The sequence below is a fragment of the Ips typographus genome, linkage group LG8 (assembly GCF_016097725.1).
Source record: "Ips typographus isolate SLU linkage group LG8, UJ_Ityp_2.0, whole genome shotgun sequence".
NCBI classification, from domain to species: domain Eukaryota; kingdom Metazoa; phylum Arthropoda; class Insecta; order Coleoptera; family Curculionidae; genus Ips; species Ips typographus.
Window position 1 is genome coordinate 1,209,115 of NC_138429.1, and position 25,562 is coordinate 1,234,676.

The 25,562-nt window shown below is 37.3% G+C and overlaps 8 protein-coding genes across 11 annotated transcripts; 4 read left to right on the top strand and 4 right to left on the bottom strand.

The window, feature by feature from the left end:
• The first annotated feature begins 696 nt into the window (after positions 1-696).
• LOC145733259 (uncharacterized) lies at positions 697-1,764 on the top strand. Of its 2 annotated transcripts, none has more exons than XM_081986022.1 (5): positions 697-1,014; positions 1,071-1,278; positions 1,328-1,405; positions 1,457-1,540; positions 1,602-1,764. In XM_081986022.1, exons 1-5 carry the CDS (start codon positions 789-791, stop codon positions 1,687-1,689), a joined length of 684 nt encoding a protein of 227 aa, XP_081842148.1. In that variant the 5' UTR covers positions 697-788; the 3' UTR covers positions 1,690-1,764. The 2 variants fall into 2 exon arrangements, with proteins under 2 accessions (XP_081842148.1, XP_081842147.1); XM_081986021.1 differs by having other exon boundaries at positions 699-1,014; positions 1,059-1,278.
• LOC145733233 (carboxypeptidase E-like) lies at positions 1,692-4,084 on the bottom strand. Of its 2 annotated transcripts, XM_081985973.1 has the most exons (11): positions 3,794-4,084; positions 3,625-3,743; positions 3,377-3,573; positions 3,171-3,326; positions 2,950-3,116; positions 2,763-2,899; positions 2,571-2,710; positions 2,389-2,515; positions 2,180-2,334; positions 2,084-2,106; positions 1,692-1,946 (listed from the first exon to the last, which is right to left on the bottom strand). In XM_081985973.1, the coding sequence occupies exons 1-11, from the start codon at positions 3,895-3,897 to the stop codon at positions 1,844-1,846; spliced, it is 1,428 nt and encodes a 475-aa protein (XP_081842099.1). In that variant the 5' UTR covers positions 3,898-4,084; the 3' UTR covers positions 1,692-1,843. The 2 variants fall into 2 exon arrangements, with proteins under 2 accessions (XP_081842099.1, XP_081842100.1); XM_081985974.1 differs by lacking the exon at positions 2,084-2,106 and having other exon boundaries at positions 3,794-4,081.
• Positions 4,085-4,551: 467 nt separating this feature from the next.
• On the top strand, positions 4,552-13,620 carry LOC145733228 (coronin-2B-like). Of its 2 annotated transcripts, XM_081985960.1 has the most exons (12): positions 4,556-5,012; positions 5,377-5,491; positions 5,609-5,806; positions 5,859-5,975; positions 6,030-6,179; positions 6,234-6,398; positions 9,449-9,549; positions 9,602-9,812; positions 9,869-10,109; positions 10,174-10,284; positions 12,500-12,639; positions 12,689-13,620. In XM_081985960.1, exons 2-12 carry the CDS (start codon positions 5,477-5,479, stop codon positions 12,812-12,814), a joined length of 1,575 nt encoding a protein of 524 aa, XP_081842086.1. In that variant the 5' UTR covers positions 4,556-5,012; positions 5,377-5,476; the 3' UTR covers positions 12,815-13,620. The 2 variants fall into 2 exon arrangements, with proteins under 2 accessions (XP_081842085.1, XP_081842086.1); XM_081985959.1 differs by lacking the exon at positions 5,377-5,491 and having other exon boundaries at positions 4,552-5,012.
• LOC145733247 (28S rRNA (uridine-N(3))-methyltransferase) lies at positions 13,613-15,439 on the bottom strand. Its single transcript, XM_081986002.1, has 6 exons — positions 15,053-15,439; positions 14,757-15,001; positions 14,369-14,469; positions 14,150-14,321; positions 13,906-14,098; positions 13,613-13,848 (listed from the first exon to the last, which is right to left on the bottom strand). Exons 1-6 carry the CDS (start codon positions 15,335-15,337, stop codon positions 13,636-13,638), a joined length of 1,209 nt encoding a protein of 402 aa, XP_081842128.1. The 5' UTR covers positions 15,338-15,439; the 3' UTR covers positions 13,613-13,635.
• A 9-nt stretch (positions 15,440-15,448) lies between these two features.
• Grx3 (Glutaredoxin 3) lies at positions 15,449-16,430 on the top strand. The gene is made up of 3 exons (XM_081986025.1): positions 15,449-15,642; positions 15,722-16,129; positions 16,189-16,430. Exons 1-3 carry the CDS (start codon positions 15,596-15,598, stop codon positions 16,364-16,366), a joined length of 633 nt encoding a protein of 210 aa, XP_081842151.1. The 5' UTR covers positions 15,449-15,595; the 3' UTR covers positions 16,367-16,430.
• On the bottom strand, positions 16,328-18,876 carry LOC145733230 (synaptic vesicle glycoprotein 2B-like). The gene is made up of 9 exons (XM_081985965.1): positions 18,713-18,876; positions 18,332-18,656; positions 18,162-18,283; positions 17,576-17,720; positions 17,261-17,518; positions 17,063-17,210; positions 16,878-17,010; positions 16,545-16,826; positions 16,328-16,492 (listed from the first exon to the last, which is right to left on the bottom strand). The coding sequence occupies exons 1-9, from the start codon at positions 18,789-18,791 to the stop codon at positions 16,428-16,430; spliced, it is 1,557 nt and encodes a 518-aa protein (XP_081842091.1). The 5' UTR covers positions 18,792-18,876; the 3' UTR covers positions 16,328-16,427.
• Positions 18,877-20,388: 1,512 nt separating this feature from the next.
• On the bottom strand, positions 20,389-21,838 carry lwr (ubiquitin conjugating enzyme lesswright). The gene is made up of 4 exons (XM_081986038.1): positions 21,677-21,838; positions 21,008-21,218; positions 20,811-20,954; positions 20,389-20,755 (listed from the first exon to the last, which is right to left on the bottom strand). Exons 2-4 carry the CDS (start codon positions 21,204-21,206, stop codon positions 20,616-20,618), a joined length of 483 nt encoding a protein of 160 aa, XP_081842164.1. The 5' UTR covers positions 21,207-21,218; positions 21,677-21,838; the 3' UTR covers positions 20,389-20,615.
• Positions 21,839-22,034: 196 nt separating this feature from the next.
• Positions 22,035-25,519, top strand: Mcm7 (minichromosome maintenance 7). Its single transcript, XM_081985941.1, has 10 exons — positions 22,035-22,193; positions 22,251-22,578; positions 22,635-22,810; positions 22,862-23,229; positions 23,290-23,530; positions 24,203-24,316; positions 24,367-24,441; positions 24,496-24,621; positions 24,678-25,119; positions 25,174-25,519. The coding sequence occupies exons 2-10, from the start codon at positions 22,262-22,264 to the stop codon at positions 25,475-25,477; spliced, it is 2,163 nt and encodes a 720-aa protein (XP_081842067.1). The 5' UTR covers positions 22,035-22,193; positions 22,251-22,261; the 3' UTR covers positions 25,478-25,519.
• Positions 25,520-25,562: the final 43 nt, after the last annotated feature.

The window sequence follows — 25,562 nt, forward strand, 5'->3', positions numbered from 1 at the left end:
TTTCCCGTATGAAGCGGAACTTCCGCTGTTCCGGTATAAGAGTAGCAGCTAATAATAAAAGCTAGACCGCTGAAAGCTCTGGCTTCGATTTCAATAGGAAAATTGTATATTGCCAACCTCAAGCTTTTTTTTTGTTTTTTCTTTCCACTTGTTATGCATACCAAATTCTAGAAATTCATTTTCCAAAGAGATTTAATGTAATAATTTAGCGTGGGCCGATTTTATTTCGAAAAAGCGATTCAATCGGTCAGTCTCTGACCCATCGGAAAGTATCAGACGAGGAAAACCGCAAAAAGCGACAAATGAGCGGTCCAGATTGTCGCCGACAGCTTTTATTGGATATAGACCTCAATTTGGGAAAGTTGAGCAATAAAAACTTTCATTATTGACTTTTTCTATGGTTTTTTTGGCCTGCAAACTTTGTCAATCGCTCCTAAAACGTATAATAAATTGAATTAAAAATTGTGGCTTTACATGACCTATCCAAGGTGGGTGTTGTTGTGTCATTGATTTTTTTTTTGTGGCCACAAATTCTGTTTGTGTTTGTTTTACTATGAAATTTTAGGTTCGGCTAATAACAGACATAATGAAGCTAATTTTACAACTAAAATTAGTATCCGCAAAGTTACTCAACATAATTTTTTTTGTGAGTAAACGTAAATTTGGCAACGCTGTTGAAAATAATAACAATCTGACATTTGCCAGCACATCAAAGACATAACCTCAAATTGGTTTGTTTACAATCATTATTGCTTATTTTAAACCAAACACTTTAATAATAAGGCAACATGTCTGTAAACACTGATTTGGATCCGCATCTCATTAAATGCATTGGCTTCCTTTACGAGAGCCGCAAATTGAGAAAGGGCGATCCAGTGCCTTTGCAGTACATCCTGGAGGACGCGATCCTCCAAAAGACCGGCGCGGTCAGGGACTACACTGACTTTTTCCAAAGTCAACTTCCTTCTAGAGAAAGCGACGAACCTAGTGTGGTCAGCACTTATGATGATAAAGGCAGGTTCGACCAGTAAAAAGGCAGTGCTAAAATGTATTTTCAGGTCTACTTATAGGTAATGACTCTGATAACGATTTGGAACTGGACTTATTCAAGGACGATCTCAGTTGTGTGGTGTGTAATAAAATGGATATCGGAGCCAGAAACAGGTTGGTAGAGTGCAAAGACTGCCACGCCCTCTACCATCAGGAGTGTCATAAACCCGCTGTCAGTGAAGAGGACATGATGGACAGTTGGATTTGTTCCACTTGCAAAGGGGTCAGGTAAGGTAAAGGGTGTTCTTTTTCTCCTTGGCTACTGTAGTCTTTTTAGTACCAAAAAGTTGAAATCATCAGAAAAAGATCATAAAAGTTCCAAATCAGACAGTCACAGACACCATAAATCCTCCAGGTTAGTTAACTAACAAACTTAGTTGGATGAGTGTATTAACTGGTATTTTAGTGATAAATATAAGTCGAGCAGCAGCAGCAAAACTTCCAGCGGATCTAAATCTGGTAGTAGCGCCTCTCCAAGTCATTCTTCCAAGTAAACTATTTTTAATAAGTTTGTTAATTTAGTTTAACTTTTTTTTTGAAACTTTTGCTAGGAATGAAGACAAAAAGTCCAGCAAGAGCAGCAGGAGTTCTTCTTCTTCTTTCAGCAAATACTACTCGGAAAAACGGAAGCATGATTGATATTGTTTTAACTAAACACTTCTTAGTATATTTCCAGATATGACTTGCATAACAATAAACTAGTACTAATATACATTTCTAAGGTGATTTATTACTGATTGGTGCTTCTACTAATTAAATTCAAGACACTGGATTTAAGCTATGGCGATCGGTTCTAAAATCGGTTCTCTTTCTTCCGCCCAGGCCGCCCAATCCCGATTCCGGGCGGCGTATTGGTCGTCGACGAAATTGTCCGGTTCGATATAGGGTGGGGCAGCCTGCAAATCAGTTTATTTATACTTTACATTGGCCGCATTCGTAATTTAGTAAAAGCATAATTTAACTGTCAAATTACGTCATTGTGACGTCAAAAACGCTCTGTTTTCCCACCACCAAAAAAAAAAACAGTACATACTTGTGTTTGTGGTGTTTAGGAGGCTGAAAACTAGGTTTAATTAATATTCAGTTGTATTTCTGAACGTTCAAGTGTAATAGAAACTGTTTAGTTTACCGTTAATGGTTTTAAGGGAAAGTCCACCCTTTGAGCTTCGGTATAGGGCGGATTAATTACTGTCACCAGTTTGCTGTGGGGCAGGTAGCCTTCTTTGTAAGCTGTCACTTTATAGGTGCCTGGAGTGAGCAGCCTATAGTAATCTCCTCCATACACTAAAATAAATTTTTTCCTCCTCTTGATGTAAAAATAGTTTATTCTACGATTACCAGATGTGATATCGTGTTTAATTTCCGACGTATGTCCACCTGTCATGTTAGTCACGTGTATTACGGCGTTACTGACAGGTCGTTTAGTCTGCACGTCGTAAACTAAACCTTTAATCCCAATGTGAGTCTACACTCAAAAAAAATCGTTAAAACTCTTTTTTTTACAAAAAAAATCATCTAACCTGCCACATAAAATTGACTAAACTTTTCTGATTACGTTTCCATTCGCTTTCCAACTCTTCAGCCGTTGGATATTTGTCGCACCCCAATTCTAGCGTTAGTTCAAAGTCGTTGCTGGACAAATAATTGAAATCCTGCATACCTGGATGGAATTAAATTGTACACACACGATTCAAGACTGCTGTTAATTATACCTCCTTGTAAACTGTACCATTGGGCTCCATTGGTAATCCCTCCCTGTTTGGCAAACTGATTTTCGCTATTCCCGCACCCTTTCCTATGAACCTGAGCCATGTCCGGATGGTTGGTTGAATAGGACAAAGCTAATTGTCTTGATTTGCCAGTTTAGTAATGCTATACAGGGTGTCTAGAATATAATACCTAAAAGTGTCATCATCAGGAGTGGCAGTGTATTCATCGGTTTGACTGCCAGTTCTGCTTTCGTCAAAAGGATAATTAGCGACCAAATCTCCGCCGTGCAAATTGGCACTAAGCACGAATGGAATTTGCATTATAAGCCTGATTACGGCTCTGGTTTCCGGTTGCAACTGGACACGCATAAATCACAGTTAAAATTATTTAAAAATTAATTTAAACCTTACAGGGTCATTCAATCTGGTAACTTGTTCCAGTAAGTGATTGTTTCGATCCACGTTGTCCTTTTCGTTGTCAAACACAATACGGTCCAAATCGGGAAAGTTTCTGTTCAGATCCACCGAGTTGTTGTTGGTTCTTCCGGTTAAATAGTCTTTTCCACCCTGTATGTGTGGAACGTTTGTGATTGGTCAAAAAAGGTAGCTTACCGTACCGTATCAGTAGCCAATTGCCAACCGTCAGGATTCATGGATGGCATCAAATGAATCCTGGTATTCTCCACCAATCCGGTTATTTCAGGATTGCCTTTTAGGTATTCGTCGCAAATGAAATCAGCCAGTTTCAGTAATAGTTCCCTACCCAAAACCTCGTTTCCGTGCATATTTGCGATGTACTTAAACTCCGGTTTTACTATATTAAAATTTAAATTAGTTTTAAAGCCACCGAACAGAAAAAACTTACAAATTTCATGTCGACCTGGTTTGGTAGAGAATTCAATCAAATAAAGAGGCGTTCCTAACACTGAAGGCTCGTTTAGAGCGTACACCCTTGATATGTTTCTGCATTTGATGGTTACATCCCTATTATAATCAACATAAGTTTCACTCAAAAAGTGCAGCTAAAGACAAACCTTAAAACGTTGAATAACTCTTGGTTGTCGTGGTGTTTGAACTCAAAACAGTTGCAGTTGAAGAAAATTGCCACAAACACCGAAAACTTTAAAAACTTTTCCATTTTATGGTGGAAATTTAATGGATATGGAAACAGCTGTTTTCCAAGAGAAAAATGAGTTTCAACGGGGACCGGAACGCGTTATCGAACTGGATTTTCCTCATGAATCGGCGCGGACGTCCTAGAAAAGGACAGGAAACCCATCAGGATTACAGTGACGCATTTTGTGATTCTGTAGGCGAATAAATTAGCCAATTATTATTGAAGTGTTGATAAAACACTCAAAACCGTTTAATTAGAATAACGCACAGCTTACCTGACAGCTTTTATAAATCTGCACTGTCAAGCATATAAAATAAACGATTTGTAGAGTGATAATAATGCAAATAAATCGCTAATCTATGTCACTGTTGTGCATTTTTAACATTCAACAATTTAAACCAGGTCACTAGTATTCTAACAGAAAAGCAATAATAATTTTAATTAAACTTGGCAAATTTATGGGAATTAATGAATGTTTACAATATTACTGTTTGAAAAACTGGTAAAATTTTATAATAACGCAACTGAAAATTGGGTAGATCCGTTAACAATTTTTTTTATAAATTGTTAAATAAGGCGTTCCCAATCACAATCTGGCAACCATGCGGCCATCTGTCATTTATCAAAAATTGATGGCGCCCGGATGCAACATCATGGAGGTTTTTTTATTCATGTAACATTAATTTTGAGAACTGTGTCCAGTTAGTTTAGCTTACTAATGCTAGTTTTTGTTAAGTTTAACTAGTAAATTGTAATACACTGCACTGTACTTAATTGATGCCGTCTGGCAACACTGTACCAAAACAGCTGATTTACGTCAATCGTGTTTGGTGTTGGTGTGGTTCATTAACATAAGAGTGTTTTTCCCCAGAAATTTGTGAATTTTTCAAAAACATACTTTCCTCTCTGTTCTAAACCATAATCTATGTGCTTAAAAACTTAAGGCCGCAATTTGTGGAGTGCCCACGTGCTTAAGACACTGAGCTTAAGAGAGAGTGTGTTTTTATCAGTTTACTAGTGAAAAGGGGTTTGCTAAAGGCTACTGAGTAGTTATTATGATCTCAAACCCCCAGAAGGAGTGTACTCCACAAATAAGTACTATAGACAACAGGTCCTGTACCAAACCTTTAAAACGGGTAAGTTTATTAATTATTTTCTTTTCCCTTGGCCATGTATTAACAGCCTTTTTGTATGAAGTGTAGGAAAATCGTTAAATGAGTCCCATTTATGCATGATTTTTTAATGGTTTTTCTTTAATGAAGGATTTTATTATAGGCAATCAAATATGCTTATAGTATAGTTTCATCCTTTTGGTTTGCCCTGTTGGTTATACAACTGACAATTTTTTCAAACATTTTAGGATAATAAATGTTTATTATAACCTACAGTCCACAGAAAAATAACTATTAAGATATTAGTTTAGTGATTTATTATTTAATTTAAAGCTTGTAATGGTAGTTTTCAGTTTTTTTGTTAATTTTGTTTTTACATTATTTTCAGGCTGTCTTATTTTGAATGGCTGAGGTTTCCGCTTTTTGCATGAAATTATTTTCAGTCTAGCTTAAGATAGAACTCAACAGGAATTGCCCTGAAACTAAATATGACAAACAGTCAGGTAAGTTTTCAGTAGGGGCATCCGCGATGACGTCATTTGCTAGATAAACAAAGCTTTAACTGTCAAACGACGTCACCAGTGTACATTAGGGTTGCCTACACTCACTTTTTTTTCCAGGTACTATTTAAAGGGGTGCGAAACTCCAAATTTCGGCATGTCTATCCGGAACCGGCCAAACGGGACAAATGCTACGACAATATTCAAATTACTAAGAACGCTCACGATTCTCAGTTTTGCGCTGTAAATCCAAAGTTTCTGGCGGTAGTTACCGAGGTGGCCGGCGGAGGCGCTTTTATCGTCGTACCTTTAAATCGAGTAAGTATTTACGTAGTAAATTACTAGAAATTTAAAAAAAAAATTTTTGTAGACCGGCCGACTGGACTTTAACGCCAGTAAAGTGACCGGACACGCTGGACCCATTCTGGACATAAAATGGAATCCATTCAACGATAACGTTATCGCTTCCTGCTCCAATGACTGCACTGTCAGTTTGACTGTTTGTGGTTAGGTTTTTTTTTAAAAATAAACAATTTTACAGGTTAAATTATGGCACATTCCTGATGATGGCCTCGCCATTCACTTGAACCAGTGGTTGATTGAATTGCAAGGCCACAAACGTCGAGTCACCTACATCGAATGGCATCCCACTGCCGAAAACGTACTTTTCAGTGCTGGTTTTGATCATTTAGTGAGTTTTTGTTAAATTTGTTTTTAAAATTTCCTCCTAAAGTTTTTTTTTTAGATTTTTATTTGGAACATAGAAACGGGGGAGGCGATCAACGTCATCGATTGTCATCCAGATGCGATCCATTCCATGTCTCTGAATCGGGACGGTAGTCTGTTAGCCACCACGTGCAAAGACAAACGATTGCGCGTCATTGAACCTAGAACCGGAATCGTCAAGTCGGTAAGTGTCAAAAAAATGTCACTGTCAGTTAAGCTTGGTTCACATGAATCCGGAACATTCGTGGAATGCGGACAGCGGAAAATCGTTCAGCCAATCAGCGTTCTGTCCGTCTATCCGGACCGGATTGCATATTTTGATATTTTCCGCGCGTAAACGTCGTAATCATGACATTCATGACAGGGACAGAAAACAAAAGTCTGAGAGAAAAGCGCTGTCAAAGTTTGAACTGCCAGAAACACAGTTTGAAAAGACAGTCAGCGACAAAATCGTCTGTTAAACTCACTTGGAGTGAGAAAATGACAGTTTTAAGCACATTTTTGGAATCCTCATTAAATTTCTTATCCAATAACCTAAAAAAAAAATCACAAAATTCGGTACAGTCAGGGAGAAAAGTGCTGCCAAAGTTTGAACTGGCAGAAACACAGTTTGAAAAAACAGTCAGCGACAAATTCGTCTGTTAAACTCACTTGGAGTGAGAAAATAACAGTTTTAACCACATTTTTGGAATCCTTATTAAGTTTCCTATCTACTAACCTAAAAAAACACTAAAAAATCGAGTATAGTCAGTTAGAAAAACAGTATCAAAGTTTGAACTGCCAGAAACACAGTTTGAAAGGACAGTCAGAGACAAAATCGCCTGTAAAACCCACTTGGAATGAGAAAATGACAGTTTTAAGCACATTTTTGGAATCCTTATTAAATTTCCTATCCAATAGCCTAACAAAATATCACTAAATTCGCTACAGTCAGGGAGAAAAGTGCTGCTAAAGTTTGAAAACACAGTCAGCGACAAAATCGTCTGTTAAACTCACTTGTAGTGTGAAAATGACAGTTTTAAGCACATTTTTGGAATCCTTATTAAATTTCCTATCCGATAGTCTAAAAAAACACTACCAAATTGAGTACAGTCAGTTAGAAAAACAGTGTCAAAATTTGAACTGCTAGAAACACAGTTTGTAAAGGACAAAATCGCCTGTAAAACCCATTTGTGGTGTGAAAATGACAGTTTTAAGCACATTTTTGGAATCCTTATTAAATTTCCTATCCAATAGCCTCAAAAAATATCACTAAATTCGGTACAGTCAGGGAGAAAAGTGCTGCCAAAGTTTGAAAACACAGTCAGCGACAAAATCGTCTGTTAAACTCACTTGGAGTGAGAAAATGACAGTCTTAAGCACATTTTTAGAATCCTCATTAAATTTCCTATCTACTAACCTAAGAAAACACTACCAAATTGAATACAGTCAGAGAGAAAAACAGTGCCAAAGTTTAAACTAACAGAAACACAGTTTGAAAGGACAGTCAAGGACAAAATCGCCTGTAAAACCCATTTGTGGTGTAAAAATGACAGTTTTAAGCACATTTTTGGAATCCTCATTAAATGTCCTAAATACTAACCTAAAAAAACACTACCAAATTGAGTACAGTTGGAGAGAAAAACAGTGTCAAAGTTTGAACTAACAGAAACACACTTTGAAAGGACAGTCAAGGACAAAATCGCCTGTAAAACCCATTTGTGGTGTGAAAATGACAGTTTTAAGCACATTTTTGGAATCCTCATTAAATTTCCTATCCAATAGTCTAAATAAACACTAAAAAATCGAGTATAGTCAGTTAGAAAAAAGTGTCAAAATTTGAACTAACAGAAACATAGTTTGAAAGAACAGTTAAGGACAAAATCGCCTGTAAAACCCATTTGTGGTGTGAAAATGACAGTTTTAAGCACATTTTTGGAATCCTCATTAAATTTCCTATCTACTAACCTAAAAAAACACTACCAAATTGAATACAGTCAGAGAGAAAAACAGTGCCAAAGTTTAAACTAACAGAAACACAGTTTGAAAGGACAGTCAAGGACAAAATCGCCTGTAAAACCCATTTGTGGTGTAAAAATGACAGTTTTAAGCACATTTTTGGAATCCTCATTAAATGTCCTAAATACTAACCTAAAAAAACACTACCAAATTGAGTACAGTTGGAGAGAAAAACAGTGTCAAAGTTTGAACTAACAGAAACACACTTTGAAAGGACAGTCAAGGACAAAATCGCCTGTAAAACCCATTTGTGGTGTGAAAATGACAGTTTTAAGCACATTTTTGGAATCCTCATTAAATTTCCTATCTACTAACCTAAGAAAACACTACCAAATTGAATACAGTCAGAGAGAAAAACAGTGCCAAAGTTTAAACTAACAGAAACACAGTTTGAAAGGACAGTCAAGGACAAAATCGCCTGTAAAACCCATTTGTGGTGTAAAAATGACAGTTTTAAGCACATTTTTGGAATCCTCATTAAATGTCCTAAATACTAACCTAAAAAAACACTACCAAATTGAGTACAGTTGGAGAGAAAAACAGTGTCAAAGTTTGAACTAACAGAAACACACTTTGAAAGGACAGTCAAGGACAAAATCGCCTGTAAAACCCATTTGTGGTGTGAAAATGACAGTTTTAAGCACATTTTTGGAATCCTCATTAAATTTCCTATCCAATAGTCTAAATAAACACTAAAAAATCGAGTATAGTCAGTTAGAAAAAAGTGTCAAAATTTGAACTAACAGAAACATAGTTTGAAAGAACAGTTAAGGACAAAATCGCCTGTAAAACCCATTTGTGGTGTGAAAATGACAGTTTTAAGCACATTTTTGGAATCCTCATTAAATTTCCTATCTACTAACCTAAAAAAACACTACCAAATTGAGTACAGTCAGAGAGAAAAACAGTGTCAAAGTTTGAACTAACAGAAACACAGTTTGAAAGGACAGTCAAGGACAAAATCGCCTGTAAAACCCATTTGTGGTGTGAAAATGACAGTTTTAAGCACATTTTTGGAATCCTCATTAAATTTCCTATCCAATAGTCTAAATAAACACTAAAAAATCGAGTATAGTCAGTTAGAAAAACAGTGTGAGCTCCGTTATAATTCCGGATACATGAAAACCGAGCTTTTTAGTCTGTCGAAAATTTTTGAATAATAAATTATGCCTTATAGTGTTTCCAGTCTTTTCTAGTAAAAATCTACATAAATTACTTATTATTTTGCAACTATAGGAAGGAATATGCCATGAAGGACCAAAATCGAGCAAAGTTGCTTACTTAGGTTCAACGGGACGTCTTTTAACTACCGGCTTTTCGCGACATTCTGATAGAAGGTAGTTTTATCCTTAAATAATTGGAAAAATTGGGACATTAATAGTTTTTCAGGTATGCAGTGTGGGACGAAAACGATTTGTCCGCGCCACTGTTTGCCGATACTATCGACAGTTCGTCCGGAATCGTTTTTCCTTTCTACGATCCGGACACCGATATTGTCTTTCTAGCCGGCAAAGGTGACGGCAATATTCGGTTCTACGAAATAACCAACGATCCACCCTACATTCACTATTTAAGTCAGGTCGTGTCTGGCAATCCTCAGGTACGAAACAATCTGGGAAAACACTCAAAAAAAGTGCTAAGCGTGTTGTTCTGCAGAGGGGTTTAGGAGTAATGCCAAAACGCGGATTAAATACGGCCCAATGCGAAATTTACCGTTTCTACAAGTTACACGCGACCAAAGGACTGTGCGAACCGATTAGCATGATAGTACCGCGGAAAACTGATCGTTTCCACGACGATTTATATCCGGAAACGGCAGCGCCAATTCCGTCACTCACTGCCAAACAGTGGATTAAAGGTGCCAATGCTTCACCCGTGTTAATGTCAATGAAAACAGGTAATCAGTCAGTTTGTGAGTAACTAAATTTACCATACTGAGAGTTGTTACGCAAATATGACAGGTGAATCACCGATCGACCATGCAATCAAACCAAAATTAAGAATCATCGAAGCCGCTGGCGACAACAACAACAAGAAAAAGTTTCAATTTCTGTCTGCAGAAACCACGCCAGGTATCTTTTTGACAGCTGTCATCAACTGTCCGGTTTTTGTGTCTGACGTCACTTATTTTCTATTGGTCAACTTTTTTCCCTGTTCACAGTAGTTGCCTCTAAACACGATATTTTTAATTGTCATTTGTCACAATTTGTTACTGTTTTGTTTTTTAACTTAACTGTTACAGTTTTAAATAGGCATTCTGCTATTCAGCTAATTCCGAGGCTAATTCAGCATGTTTTGCAGAAGTGTATTCTTCATTCTTGTCAGCTTGGAAACAAGCATGAATGAAAATATCTTCTATTCTCAAAGTTGCATGGCAATTGCCACATGAAAACTAGAAATGAATTTGAGATATTAACGTATATTTTATATGAATACCGGGTGGTCCAGTTTTTAATGTCAATAATTCACCAATTCACAGCCAATCAAAAAATAAGTTGACATTCATTATGTCATTTTCCTGAAAAGTGCTTCCTAAGGAAAATACAGTCCCTGTGTAACCCAACCCAACTTAAAAATTGTCTTGGAAACGGAAAATTCACTTAAGAAGTTTAAAAAATATTATTGTAGCCAGTTTTCATAGTTTCCAGACAAACTGAAAGATTTTAGTTTTGAAAATTGACTTTTCAAGCAAATCGAGGGACTTTAATACTGAAAATTGACTTGTAGACATAAAAACTACTTTTTCAAGAACTTGTTACAACAAATTCATACATTTAAACCTTAAAAATTGACTTGAACCCCAAAATGTGACTGAACTAATGAAAAGTGACATCAGAAGCTTAAAATTTACATTTGAAGTAAGTTTTCATAATTTGAAGACAAATTTCAATATTTTAGTCTGGAAAATAGTATTAGATGCAGGACATTGACATTAGGTTCATGAAAATTGTCTTGCAAACGAACTTTTCGTGTTTTTTACTTTGCTTTTCATTTTCTTCGAATTCTGTACTATTTTTAGTGCTTCAGAACTGCTTTCAGCTTGGAAAATCGGGTTTCAAGAGTATCTTCACCAAGTTATTGACATAGCAAACTTAAAAAACAAGTTTTACATTCTTCATAGACTTAAAATAGCATTCCAAGCTTTGTCACTATTTAATCGACTTTTAGACACCTCAGTGCTAAAAATTCGGGTATTTCTTAATAAACTAGACTGTTTTTAGTGTTTTAAGGCTGTTTTCAGTGCCTCAAATCGAGTTTCAAGACTATCTTTACAAAGTTTTTGACTTATCAGGCCTAAAAGCCAGCTTGTCCACTGACCATAGTCTCGAAAATGTTATTTCAAGCTTCTTCACTATTAAATTGACTTCTACACTCATAGGTGCAATAAATTGTAGCATCTCTAAGAAATTCAGACTGTTTTTAGTGCTTTTTAAGACTGAAAAATCGAGTTTAAGACTATTTCCAAAAGTCAAGTTTCTTCAGTAATAAAAGTAAAAAATTTTGATACCAAATGCTACAATAATAGTCTTGAGAACTAATTTTTAGAAATAAAATCGTCCGAAAATTTAATTTACTTCTAGACTTGTTGTCCAGTCCAGAAAATTGAGTTGTACACCAATTAAAGTCTTGAAAATATACTTTTGGACTCTCTTTAGTCCTAGTAAAGTCAGTTCTAGCATTAAAAGTCAACTTTTATATTATTTTTAGTAGTAAAAAATGAGTTTCATGCACAATACAATCTTTGTCTTGATTTCCGGACTTTTTTTAGTTCTTGAATGCCAGTTTCAGACACTCAACCAGGAGGGCAGTCTGAGAAAGCGAATCATAAGACCATTCCTAATAGTAAAAAGCAAGTTTTTAGACTATTCAGTACAAATTTGGACTTTCACAAGTCTTGAATGTTCAGTTTTAAACTATAAAACGATTTTTTAAATGGAAATTTGGAGGACTGTATCTTCCTTCGTTTTTCAGAAAAATGACATAATGCAAGTCAACTTATTTTTTGATTTAGCTATCAAATGGTGAATTATTGACACTTAAAACTGGACCACCCTGTATAAACATAGGGAACCTACCTCATTGCTGCTGTGTTTTTACAATTCAGATATAACTTTTGCCCTCTGCGTCATCCAAAAATGTCAAAACACTAGAAACAGACGGAAGAAGTTGAACATTTTCAGCTTCTTGCCGGCTGTCATTTTCAAAGCTTCTACCAATAGGAAATAAGTGACGTCAGCCGCAAAACGCGCTTATGAAAACTAAGCTTAACAACGATTTGCGGTTTAGATTACCGATCGAAAGATGCGCAAGACGAAAAAAGCAAGAAAACCTCAACGAACGAAAGCACGAAATTCCAACAGCTACAACAGCGCAAAGATATATTCAAGGACGTGAACGGCAAGAATCCGATTCTTACCGAGCAAGAGGTAAGTTGCGCTTTTTGAGTCATTAAACATTTTAACCAAAAAAAAACAGTTGCGCGTCGCCTACCAGATTCAGTGCGAAGAAATGCGTAAACTGCGCAAACAATTGTCGAACAGCGAACGACGGGTCAAGGAACTGGAAGAACAAATGAACAAATTTACTACTTTGGCTGTCTAAAAGTCGAAATTGCTTAAAACAGCACCGCCTTGTGTAATTTACTGCTTTATAGCTTGAAATTGATACAATTCGACAACACAGTTATAAAAGCTCTATTCGCAAAGAAAGTCACAATTTAAACAATATCTTATATCAACTTATTATGTTCCTTATTGTAATTTTTTATCTTATTTATACCGAACTTTATGTTATGTATTAGTTTATCTAGTTTAGTTTTTTAAAATTTTGTTACCTGAGTGTTTAGTGTTAAATTGGGTTTTGGAAGTAACTAACTATACGTGCAGCATTTGCGTAAAGTGGCTAGAGTGTGATTGGTCAAAAAAGCAGCAGCTTTGACCAATCACACGGTGATTACGTAAATAACGCGTATTTAATAATTGTTATGGTCAGGTCGCCTATGGATGGCAATCTTAGATAACGTTGCAAACAATTATTATATGACAGCTGTCATTTCAAACCGTATACGAACTTATCAACGGCCCTACGTTCATGCTAGAACCACAGCCAACTAGGACCATAACAATTATTACCGTTATTTGAGAAATTGACAGATGAGCATTTAAAGAAACGTCAGTATTATTGTGACCTTTGGATTGTTGAAGCTTTGCCAAATTGACACATACATATGTATAGGTATGTATATTTTTTCTGGACATTAGTATATTAGTTTTAGGCACTTATTTGAATCAAAAACTATAAAACTGTCACTATGACACATTCCAAAAAATTTATATTTTGTATGTAAATTATTTTTGTTAGGTGTTTTCAACACCTACAAAAATAAAGAAATAAATGGTAAACAGTGATTATTGTTTATTTATTTAATCTGAATCAAATCTACTCAAATCGTCCACTTTTTTTGTCTCTTTTAAACTGTCACTGTCTAGTTTTTCTTCTGCACTTGTAGAGAAATCGGTCTTGTACTCCAGAGCGTTTGCGTCAAAAGTCTGACTCTTAAATTCCGGATTTAACTTGGATCTTAACGCGGACATTGTAATTAAGATGGCTTCTTCCGTACGAATGGTTTTAGAGCCCTATTATAATAAGCACTTGTAAAATGAAGGTTATTATCATTTTATCAATCTAAAAACCTGTTCAGGCATGGTGTTTAGATAGTTGTCGAATAAAAGTTTAGGGTCGTCCGCGTCCAACACCGAGTCATTTTCAAGGGCCGCTTCTAAGCCTTTCAAACCCCCAAAAACCACAAGGACATGCTTATATTTTGGACAGACGAAATCATCCACTGGAGTCCCTTTATCTGAAGTTCCAATGGTTAAGTCGTACCTAAGATGATGGGGGTTAAACCACCAATAATACAACGACCATTTCACTCACCCTTCCTTGTAAGGACACTGAGAAAAAACCTTGGACAACGAGTTGGCTATTCGAACGGTGTAGCCCCAGTAAATCCCCGTTTCGCTTCTGGGCAACTGGGGCGAAACCACTACACCGTTCAGTTTTTTCGAGTTTGGCAACGGCGCCAACAGTTTGACAGTACATCGTAAACCTAAAAAAACAGTTACAGAACAATCAAGTATGACGTCACATACTCACCAGGTGTCAACACTTTGTCTACGCGAACTGGTTTGAGCAATCCTACATTAACTGCAGAACCTTTGCCTGGTTTTACAGGAGTATTCATAACCACACCTTCGCTGAAATAACAAAAATAACCTACAGTTTTTCAACTCCATAAAGAGCGCAGAGAGAGAGTATGACGTCACGATCAACTAATTTGGGTAAAACCATACTTTGATCAACTGTCAAATTACGTCACATTTGCTCTGCTACCTTAACCGCATTCTTTCGATTTCGGCTCCAAAAGCCTTCCGATCTAAAAATCACGTGACATCATGAGAAAGCAATCACGTGACTTTTGAATCATAACGCCTTTGGATCCGAAATAACATAAAGAAAACGGCCGTTCATACAAAAGATTTACCGATAAACAAAATTATCATTAGCAGTCAAATGATGCGGAGCGTTTAGAGGATTCAGCAGTCCGCAGTATTTCAGGTCTTTGTGGATTGGAAAAAAGTTTTTACGCAAATACTGGGGACATTCCAGAAACTGTAAAATCCTCCCCAACTGTACGCAACTGTATCGAGCCTCGACGTCGCCATCAAATTTGGCTTTTTTCCCGCTAAACTCGTCGCAATAATCGTCGAAAACCACAATTTCGTCAGCCTAACAACAACAAAAACTAAAATGCATGTAACCACTCGGGGAAGAACTTACTTGAAAAATACAGGCAGCTCGCGCAATCTGACCGGCCAAATAAGTTCTTAGTTCCGGGCTCTGTGCATTCTCCAATATAGATGCTGGAACGGCAATGGATAGGGTGGACAAAGCCTTGGGAGTCACGGAGACTGGGTCCACCTTGTTTGATGCCACTTTTTGCTTCTCCAGCTTTTTTTCCAAATTAATTTCTCTCCATTTCTTTCGTTCTTCTTTTTTTGCTTTGTTTACGCTGCTCCACGTTCGCTTCTTTGCTGTCTCTCGTTCATAATTTTTTGTTTCCATTATTTTAACTTTGTTTTGTATACAAATGAGGTGGATTGAGGTTAGAAAACCTTCAGACCAGACCCTACGTCAACGTCAACGTCACTGGACTACTAGCGCCCTCTCATCTTTTATTAAAACGTCAAATCAGCTACAAACATAACCTAACAAAATAAATCACTTAAAATCCCTAATAATTTTTGAGGAAAACTCGGGTTTTTACTAGTCTAAACCACGCTCTTGTGTATTAACAACATTTCTGCCTAAGTTCCAGTCAACATGCCGTCACCATTAAAAAGTCAAACAGAATTTGAGGATACAATAAAGTAAGTTTCTTCCAAGTGTCCCAAGTGACTGTTTTACCCCCTTTCGAACAAAATTAACTTTAATGTTCTATTCCTTAAGATCACCCGGTTTGACCGTGATCCATTTCGAAGCAAAATGGGCAGAGCAATGCGTCCAAGTCAATGAGTTATTAGACACCCTGGCCAGACAGTCGAGTTTTGCAGACGTAAAGTTTTTCACTTGCAACGCGGAAGACTTGAACGAAGTTTCGATTAAATATAACATCGAGGCGGTTCCCACTGTTTTGCTGTTCAAACAGGGCGAAAAAGTGGAACGCGTGGATGGGGCCGATGCAGCAAAAATCACTGAAAAAGTCAAGTTGCATTTGAATAAGGAGGCCGGCGATTTAAATGAGCGATTGAAAACCCTGATAAATCAGTCCAAAGTTATGCTGTTTATGAAAGGTGACCGGAACACACCCAGATGTGGGTTCAGTAGACAAATAATTGAAATTTTGAATAATACCAGGTGAGTAGATATCTAATTTAGTTTTGCATGAGATACAGCTTTTTTTTTTGTTTGTAAAGCGTTCCTTATGAGACTTTTGATATTCTTCAAGATGAGGAGGTTAGGCAAGGTTTGAAAACATACTCAGATTGGCCCACTTACCCTCAGTTGTATGTTAATGGTGATTTGGTAGGTGGTTTGGATATTGTTAAGGAAATGTTGGCTAGTGGTGATTTTATTTCAACTTTAAAGAGCTAAATTTTTTGCAACACCAAAGTGTATTAATTTAATTTTCTATAGAATTAAAGTTTAGTTATCTTCACTGTGCATCTCTTTGGGTTTGTACTGTCTTGGTAGGGAGACAAATTGAAGCCACAATTAGAACTACAAAAATCAAACAATCATCCGGTTAAACTGCTTCAAGTAGAACACTTACTCAAATGATTAACGGCAAAAAACACAAAAATGTAGTTGCAATAATTGTAGAAGATAATTCCCACTAGATTTGAACCAACCAAGGCACCCATTCGTCCAAACATCAAAGACACAGCCAATGCCATTGCTCGAATATTTGTGGGGTACAAATCCACAGCCAACGCGTTTACCACTCCGATTAACGCGGAGATTAACAAGTAAATTCCGCACATTACTAAAATGGTTTCATAACCCGATATGTATTGAGCCACTAGACCACAAACCCCTGTAACCGTCGCACCACCTTAAAGTCAATGTTTGAGTCCTATTTTTGGTGGGGAAGTACTGCACTTACCTATTAAAAGTGTTTTTTTGCCTACCCTATTAATAAAAACACCAATTAGGAGATAAGTGAGGCCTATTGCAGCTGCTATGGATAAAACCACCACAAAAACGGTGGTGTCCACTGAATCGTCGCAATCAAGCGTCTGAAATACAATATTAATTAGTCCCTGTATAATTTTTGTAATTTATTTACACCTCTTCATTTCTTAAGTAATAAAGTTGGATTTGCGTGGTTTTGTTAACACCATTTCCACACAAACTGACTGCGCTACTGCCAAATTGTTGGGCGTACTTGGACAGGGAGTTTAAAATTTGCGGGAACCATAACCCCAAAGCTGAAGCTCTGTAGATTTTGTTTTAATCAAAGCTATATCAAAGAGGTGCAAAACTTACGATAAGAACACCCCGAACTGTAAATAACAGATTAGGGCGGTTTTTAAAATGTATTCCCGCTTAAACAAGTAAACGGTTTGGTTCCAAATTAATTTCAGGAAATTCGTCGGTTCTGTAGTTCTCTGCACTATCACTTCGTCCATTATTATTGTAGACACTGGGTATTCGTGCGCTTTTCTTCCCGTATTCGAAACGAACATTTTTGTCAGAATTCTAAGGGTGTGCTCGTGTTTTCCTTGAGACAACAGAAATTTCGGACTGCAAGAAGCAAGACTTTGTTATATAACTCTTTTAGCGTTTTTATTCTCCAACAACCTTTCAGGTAGGACGGATAACATGGCGGCAACTACTATACTGGGTAAGGCATAAACAATGAGCAACATTCTCCATGGTCGAAAGTTGATATCAATTGCAGGCAAATAATAGTTCCAGTCGTGTGGTAAAATCGCCCAAGCCAATCCTATAATACAGAGTGTAGTAAGCACAAGATCAAACATTGATTTGACTAACTCTCATTAGGAAAAAGTGGTTGGTACTACTGCTATACAGGTGTGGTAAATCCAAAAGCGATTATAGGAAAACCGTGTAACGGACAGAGAAACGTAGGTAATTGCATGCGCGGGAGAAAGACACGAACCGAAAAAAATATCAAGTAGGCCATATTTTTACCGCGCTATTGCCAAAGTATTCAATACCCTCGACAAACTTACTTACGGCGTTTGGCAACAGCGCGCTAGAAATACGGCCTACTTGATATTGTTTTTTTGTTTTCGGTCTTTCTCCCGCGCATGCAATTACCTACGTTTCTCTGTCCGTTACACGGTTCTCTGTATATGGTCAAACTTTTTGAAAGTAGTTATTTTAAATAGTGAGGATTGCTTTGCTAGAAAATTTAATTTACCTGGAATATACATTTGTCCAGCAGCGACAAATGAACTGACCCACGTTATCACTTTAGGTCTGTAACGATTATCGTGAAACTCCCCAGCAAAGGGATAGATAATGGAAGACGCTCCACCAAGCCTGAAAGAAATCAGTGAACGCATGGTAATTAACATGGTAAATACGTACAGAGCCCCATTCAATAATCGTAACAATATAAACAACCAAGGCCAAGGGACTACAGAACAAACGAGAGTGGTCGAGGAGCTGGAGATTAAACAGAAAATCAGAATGTTTCTGCGTCCCTTGATGTCGGCCATTATGCCCCAAAAGTGTGACGTACTAATGATGCCCAGGAAAGTAATGGACACCAAAAGGCCCTTTTGTTCAAGAGATAGGTTTAGGTCGCATTGAGCCGCCGGTATTATGAACGACATGTTCATCGATTCGATTATAACGCACATTAAACATCCACCAGTAGCCAAAATTACAAATAAGTTGTATTTTCCATACCCTGAAAATTATGTCATTAAATGCAGTTTGGTGCTGAAAAATTATTTATACAGTTACCTGTTAGAGTAACGGCTTCACTAAACAATTTGGTTTCTTTCTCATTTTGCACCTCAAAACCGTTTCTTTCAAGTGTCATGATCTTTTGTGAGTTTAACTTTCTAGCTCTGCAAGGTCTCGCCCAAATTTCCACTTGTTTCAACAAACTGTTACAAAACAATTTGTTTAGCGGGAATGAACAATAAAAATATAAATCATATCTTGTTGATAAGACCTGATATAACTAAAATAAAGATTTATATAAATATGCGCACCACCTTAACCAGGACAGTGATTTTGTTGGGTCATTTATTAAACTTTACCATTTCTAAACGAAACGACAGATTTTGATGCGGTTTGGACTATCATTGACTTAAATGCACCGCCACTGTACTATACAGGGTAGAAAGTAGTCCCCATTTGATCAATAATTTAAGATAAGGAAGTGTTGTTTAGGTCAATATCTCGGGACGTTTTTCCCAATTAACATAATGTGACTCAAGGAATATCGATTTATCCCAAAAATGCGACATAAATTAATTAAGGCAGTAGCTTTGAACTGTCAACTGCCTTGACCGATAGTACCATACAGGGTGTTTAAAGATAGTTAAAGTAGAAGCTTCTAAAAGCTTCCAAATGCTTTTCAATTTATCTAAAAGCTCTCAAAAGCTTCCGTGTGGTTCTAAAGCAGTTTAACAGCTTCCAAAAGTTTCTAAAACCGTCTACAAGGTGTCCAGAACCTCCAAGGCTCTTTAAACTGTCTAAATTCTCCTAAAGTAGTCTAAAAAGGTTTCAAAAACACTACAGAAACTCTAAAATGCTTCTCAAGCAGTCTAAAGCCTTTCAAAATAGTGTAGAAGCTTCCAAAAGCTTTTAGAACACTCTAAAGGCTTTCGAATAACCTTTAACTAGTCAAAAAGTTCTCAAGAAATTTCAAGGCAGTCTAAAAGCTTCCGTATGCTTCTAGAGTAGTTAAAAAACTTTCAAAAGTTCAAATTGCTCCTCATCATTGCTCCTAAGTAGTCTAAGAAGATTTCAAAAACACTTCAGAAACTCCAAAATGCTTCTAAAGCAGTCGAAAGTCGTTCAAAATAGTCTAGAAGCTTCCAAAATCATTTAGAACAGTCTAAAAGATTCCAAATGCTTTTCAACTAGTCTAGAAGCTCCCAGAAGATATTTAAGCAGTTTAGAAGCTTCCAAATGTCTCTAAACCATCCCAAAACCTTCAATATGCTGTTTAAACAGTTCAAAAACCTTCCAAATGCTCTCAAGTAGCTGAAATACATTTCTAGGTACAAAACAGTCTAAAAATCTTCCGTGCTTCTAAAGCATTTAAAATTTGCATCTCTGAAAGAGTTTAGTGCTTTTTTAAGCGCCTTTTTTCACGATTTTTGTGCTTTTTAATCCGGACTCTAGTTATATCCATTTTCCGAAAAAGTCGATATTTCTTGGGACACATGACGTTAATTAATTCACTTTTTTGCACTCAATTCTTTCACACCTTGTATAAGGCAGTTAGAGTGCATTAAAGCAAAAGTTTTTTACATCAGTAAAGAGCCAATAAACCAAACCCAATTACGGTCCAAACCTAAAATACGTTGATTAGTTTCAAAATGGCGAGGTTTTAAAAATAACATTTTTACAGTTAATTCTTTTAAAGATTTAAGTTTAATCCAGACAGCACAAATACAACAAGCTTCAATCAAGTATTTATTAAAGTTTCCTTAAAAAAAAGTAAATATAATACCTAAAGTGAAGTGAGAAAATAACGCCCTATAATTAACAGGAAATAGGTGGTTACCCACACACAAAAAAAAAATAAACGCCCTATGTCCTATATTTTTGATACGAAATATTTGTAGCAACATAGAGGGGATGATAGGAGGCTCAAGGGACTTAAAAATAGTCTTTGACCCTGTTTTTTTTACAATTCCTGATGGCTCATTGCCCTGGCTTGGGCTTTGACACGCTTCTCGTATTCCAAACGATTTTGACAGTAAATGGTGTAGGCCTCCGCTTGGGCCGGATCTTTCACGTTTGGTTCGTTCAATAAATCTTGAATACCTAACAAAAGGTTTGAAAATGTATCTGTCAACTAATTATGCCAAACAAGGATTACCCAATAAAATCTGTTTGATGGTAATGGCGGGACGCCAATCCTTCTCCTCATCTAGCAATGACAGACAAACGGTCCCGGACGGATAAACATTGGGGTGAAACAGTGGCGGTTCAAACTTGCATTTTGGAGGACTGGTAGGGTAATCTGAATACACCACACAATAACAAAAACTCTTGACACTTTGAAGGTGAACAAACCTTCCTTGAAAAGCATCCTGAGTTTGTAGTGGCCTTCCTCCCATGGAGTACCCTTTTTTCCAGGTATTGAACACTCCCAGTTCATTAAATTGAGGGAACCGTCCGCGTTCTTGGATGGACGTGCCACAAATCCGAAAGGATGGTCTTTGCGCCAAGCCTTTCTCTCTTCAGCCAATCGAGTCGCTGCTATTCCAGACATTTTTTCTCAAAGCTATAAAAGGTCTTATTTATTAATTTACATTATCACACTAAAAATTGTTGTAAATAATAGGAGTGTAATTTTTGAAACTTTGGACACCCTGTATAAAAGTTCACCTTGAAATAGGTTAGGTTAAGTCATAATAACAACCAAAAACTTCTTGGCATAATAAAGCCACCAAACCCTTAAAATGGTGAAAACAATTTTCAAGGGGTCTCAAGCAAAAATGGTAGGTACTACTGACATTCCAGCAGTCGGTGACAAGTTAGCCCCCTTTTTTTGTGACTTTGTGAAGTACTTTAGTACACTACTGTCTAGAGAACAACATGTAAACCCCACAAACAATAATGAACGAAACTCTGAAAGGAAAAAAAGCATTTTTTTTCAAACCGCCAAGCTGCTTTATATTGTGTTAATAACCGTTGCAACAGATTTCCCGGAATGAAATTGGCGCCACAATTTTTACTTACCCTTTGAATTGTCCTATGTTTTACACCCCGGATTGGTTTAATAACAGTTTTTAAAACAATTTTCCTCGTTTTTCTTGTCAACAATGGAAAAGCTAAAATGCATCCAAAGTGGTGCTTGGTAAAGAAAGCGAAAAACTCGCCGGTGACATTTTTGACACTCATCAAAATGAAAGACGTTTGACAGCGGTAGCGTCAAATCTTTTTGTTTCGAGTTAGAAAGAGATAGGTGTTGGTCGTTGGGTGACATTTTTAGGTTAACCACGACCGCATTCGTTTTCAAGCTCAATAGAGCGTTTTGACGTCACAATGACGTAATTTGACAGTTGGTTAAATTATGTTTTTTCTAAACTACGTCATCGTGACGTAAAAACGCGTTGCTCGTTCCATGGACCTTGAAAACGAATGCGGCTCATGTAGGTATTTGACGTTTACGTGAATCTTTTCCCGCGTATTTTTAGTTTTGTTTGGAGTTCCAGCTGAACAAGGTTTGGTGTTGTATTTTGTATTACTTCAGTATGTAAGTATTTTAAATCAGCTTGATACCGAATAAACATTGATTTTTTTTTTAACTAAGCTTCCCTAAAAATGGCTCGTCGCGACTACGACAAAGAAAAAGAAGCTCTTAAAACGTTTTTAATGGAGTATTGCCTTCAAGACGCCCAGGGTCACAAAACCTTCAAATACTCCAACCAACTGACCAAGTTGGCCCATCGTGAAAAAGTCACCATGCACATTGATCTGGACGACTTGAGTGATTTTAATGATGAATTGGCCACTGAAGTGATCAACAACACTCGCAGATACACCATGCTCGTTTCTGATATTGTTTACGAATTGTTACCTACATTTGTACAGGGTGATGTGATAGCAAAAGATGCTCTTGATGTTTATATAGAGCATCGGTAAGTAACAGTTTTTAGAAGAAACTTTTTCACCTTGTATAAGCCCCTATCTGTAGGCTTATGATGGAACAAAGAACAAGACAACCCAACGAGCAACGCGATCCTCGTAACCGTTTTCCACCTGAACTAATGAAAAGATATGAAATCTACTTCAAAGACTTGTCAGTCAGAAAACATTTGCCCATACGTGAAGTTAAAGCTGATCAGCTAGGAAAGTTGGTTACTGTCAGAGGTGCTAAAATGTCTTAAAATTTGATTTGATCCTATATAAGTTGTTTTTTAGGTATTGTAACGCGAAGCACTGAAGTTAAACCTATGATGTGCGTGGCTACCTATACTTGCGATCAATGTGGCGCCGAAACGTATCAACCAATTGCTAGTATGAGTTTTATGCCGGAAACCTTGTGTCCCAGCGAAGATTGTAAAATCAACAAGTCTGGAGGCAGGTTATACTTGCAAACGCGCGGTTCCAAGTTTATTAAGTTTCAAGAGTTGAAAGTGCAGGAGCACAGCGATCAAGTACCCGTCGGGCACATTCCACGCAGTTTAACTGTGTTTTGTCGCGGAGAAATCACCAGGCAAGCTTTGCCTGGTGATCACGTGGCCATCACCGGGATTTTTTTGCCGTTAGTTCGACAAGGTTTTAAACAAGTTAGATTGAACTTTACCAATGCTTTGGGGATGATTTAAATTGTTTTTTGTAATTGACAGATGACTGCTGGTTTAATGTCGGAAACTTACTTGGACGCTCATCGAATTGTTTCTCTCAATAAAACCTCCGAAGACGAAGACGCCGCCAACCAGCTGACTCCTGAAGAGTTAGCTGTGCTCACTGAAGATGATTTTTATGGGAAGTTGGCCTTGTCTATTGCCCCAGAGATTTATGGTCACGTGGATGTTAAAAAGGCACTTTTGCTACTTTTGGTAGGCAGTGTGGATAAACGACCAGATGGTAAATTGGTTAACTCAATAATTATAATATACAGGTGTGGTAAATCCAAAACCGACCATAGGAAAACCGTGTGACGGACAGAGAAACGTACATTATTGCATGCGCGGGACTAAGACAGAAAACGAAAAAACTATCAAGTAGGCCGTATTTTCAGCGCGCTGTTGCCAAACGCCAAGTATCACCAATACCGTGAACAAAATTAATTTTGTCGACGGTATTGGCGTTTGGCAACAGCGCGCTGAAAATATGGCCTACTTGATAGTTTTTTCGTTTTCTGTCTTTGTAATTAAGGATTTGACAGAGTACAAAAATATGTTGAGCGTTGCAACTGTCACTTTTTTGGAAAAACATCAAATATTTCGAAAACGGCTAGAGATAGGCATAGGGCATTGTACACATAAGTTGGTCAGAATTTTGTGAGGAATCCAAATATTTAATAATATATAGGGTGTTCTATTTAAAATAAGAAAGTTGTGATCGACTTCCGGTATAAACGGAAGTGCAACCATTTTGAAAATATTTCAGTTAGATTGGGCATGCCCACATCAGTATTCTGCCAAATTTTAAAAACTCTCCTATTTATACTTTTTCCAATATCAATCGATGTCTTTCATCGTGGGACACCCTGTATAATAAGTATTGAACTTGAAACTAATTGATTTGTGTTGACAGGTATGAAAATCCGTGGAAACATTAATATTTGCCTGATGGGTGATCCTGGAGTGGCTAAATCCCAATTGTTGGGTTTTATCGATCGTTTAGCGCCTCGTAGCCAATATACGACTGGTAAATTTGTTATTAATTGCTTTTAAACTAAACTGAAATTGTTAAATTAGGCAGAGGATCGTCTGGAGTTGGTCTAACCGCCGCAGTAATGAAGGATCCATTCACTGGCGAAATGATGTTGGAGGGTAATTTGTTTTCAAAGTGTACACTTAACCAGATTGGTTAAATTGTGATTGTAGGTGGAGCTTTAGTGTTGGCGGATCAAGGTGTGTGTTGCATTGACGAGTTTGATAAAATGGCAGACGCCGACCGTACTGCCATTCACGAAGTCATGGAACAACAAACCATCAGTATTGCTAAAGCTGGTACGTTTTCTAGTACGATAAAAAAAAAGTAAAAACGATTTTTTTTTAAAAAAAAGGTATAATGACGTGCTTGAATGCGCGAGTTTCCATTTTGGCGGCAGCCAATCCGGCTTACGGTCGCTACAACCCAAAACGAACGATCGAACAAAACATTCAGCTGCCCGCCGCTTTGTTGTCGCGTTTCGATCTGTTGTGGTTGATTCAGGACAAAGCTGATCGCGACAACGATCTGCGATTGGCCAAACACATCACGTACGTGCATCAGAACTGTAAACAACCGCCTAGCGAGAGTGACGCGTTAAGTATGTCGGTGATGCGCAAATATATTGCGTTGTGCAAACGAAAAGATCCCGCCATTCCCGAAAATTTGACTGACTTTATTGTGGACGCTTATGTGGAGCTGCGCCGCGAGGCCAGAAACTCCCAGGACATGACTTTTACCTCTGCCAGGAATTTGTTGGGAATTCTTCGATTGTCCACTGCCTTAGCTCGATTAAGGTGACGTCACTATTATTCACTATATTTTTAAATTGTATTAAAATTTTCTTACAGATTATCCACAATGGTGGAGAAAGCGGACGTGAACGAAGCAATCAGACTGATGGAAATGAGCAAAGACTCCTTAAAGCAAACGTTTGAAAATAAGGGCTACAAACCGGCGAACGTGAATGATCGCATTTTTGCCGTCATTCGAGAACTGGCCGGAACGGAGAAAACGGTCAAAATATCGCTAGTTTTGGAGAAATGCGCGTCTAAAGGCTACAATCCCGACCAAGTAGACGCGTGCATCGAGGAATATGAAGAGTTAAACGTATGGCAAGTTAACCAAACTCGTTCTAAACTCACCTTTATTTAGTGTAAGTTTACAGCTTTTCAAATAAATTTTACTTCTCAGAAAGTTGCTTTATTTGGTAAAAGTACAGGGTCATTCACTGGGGACT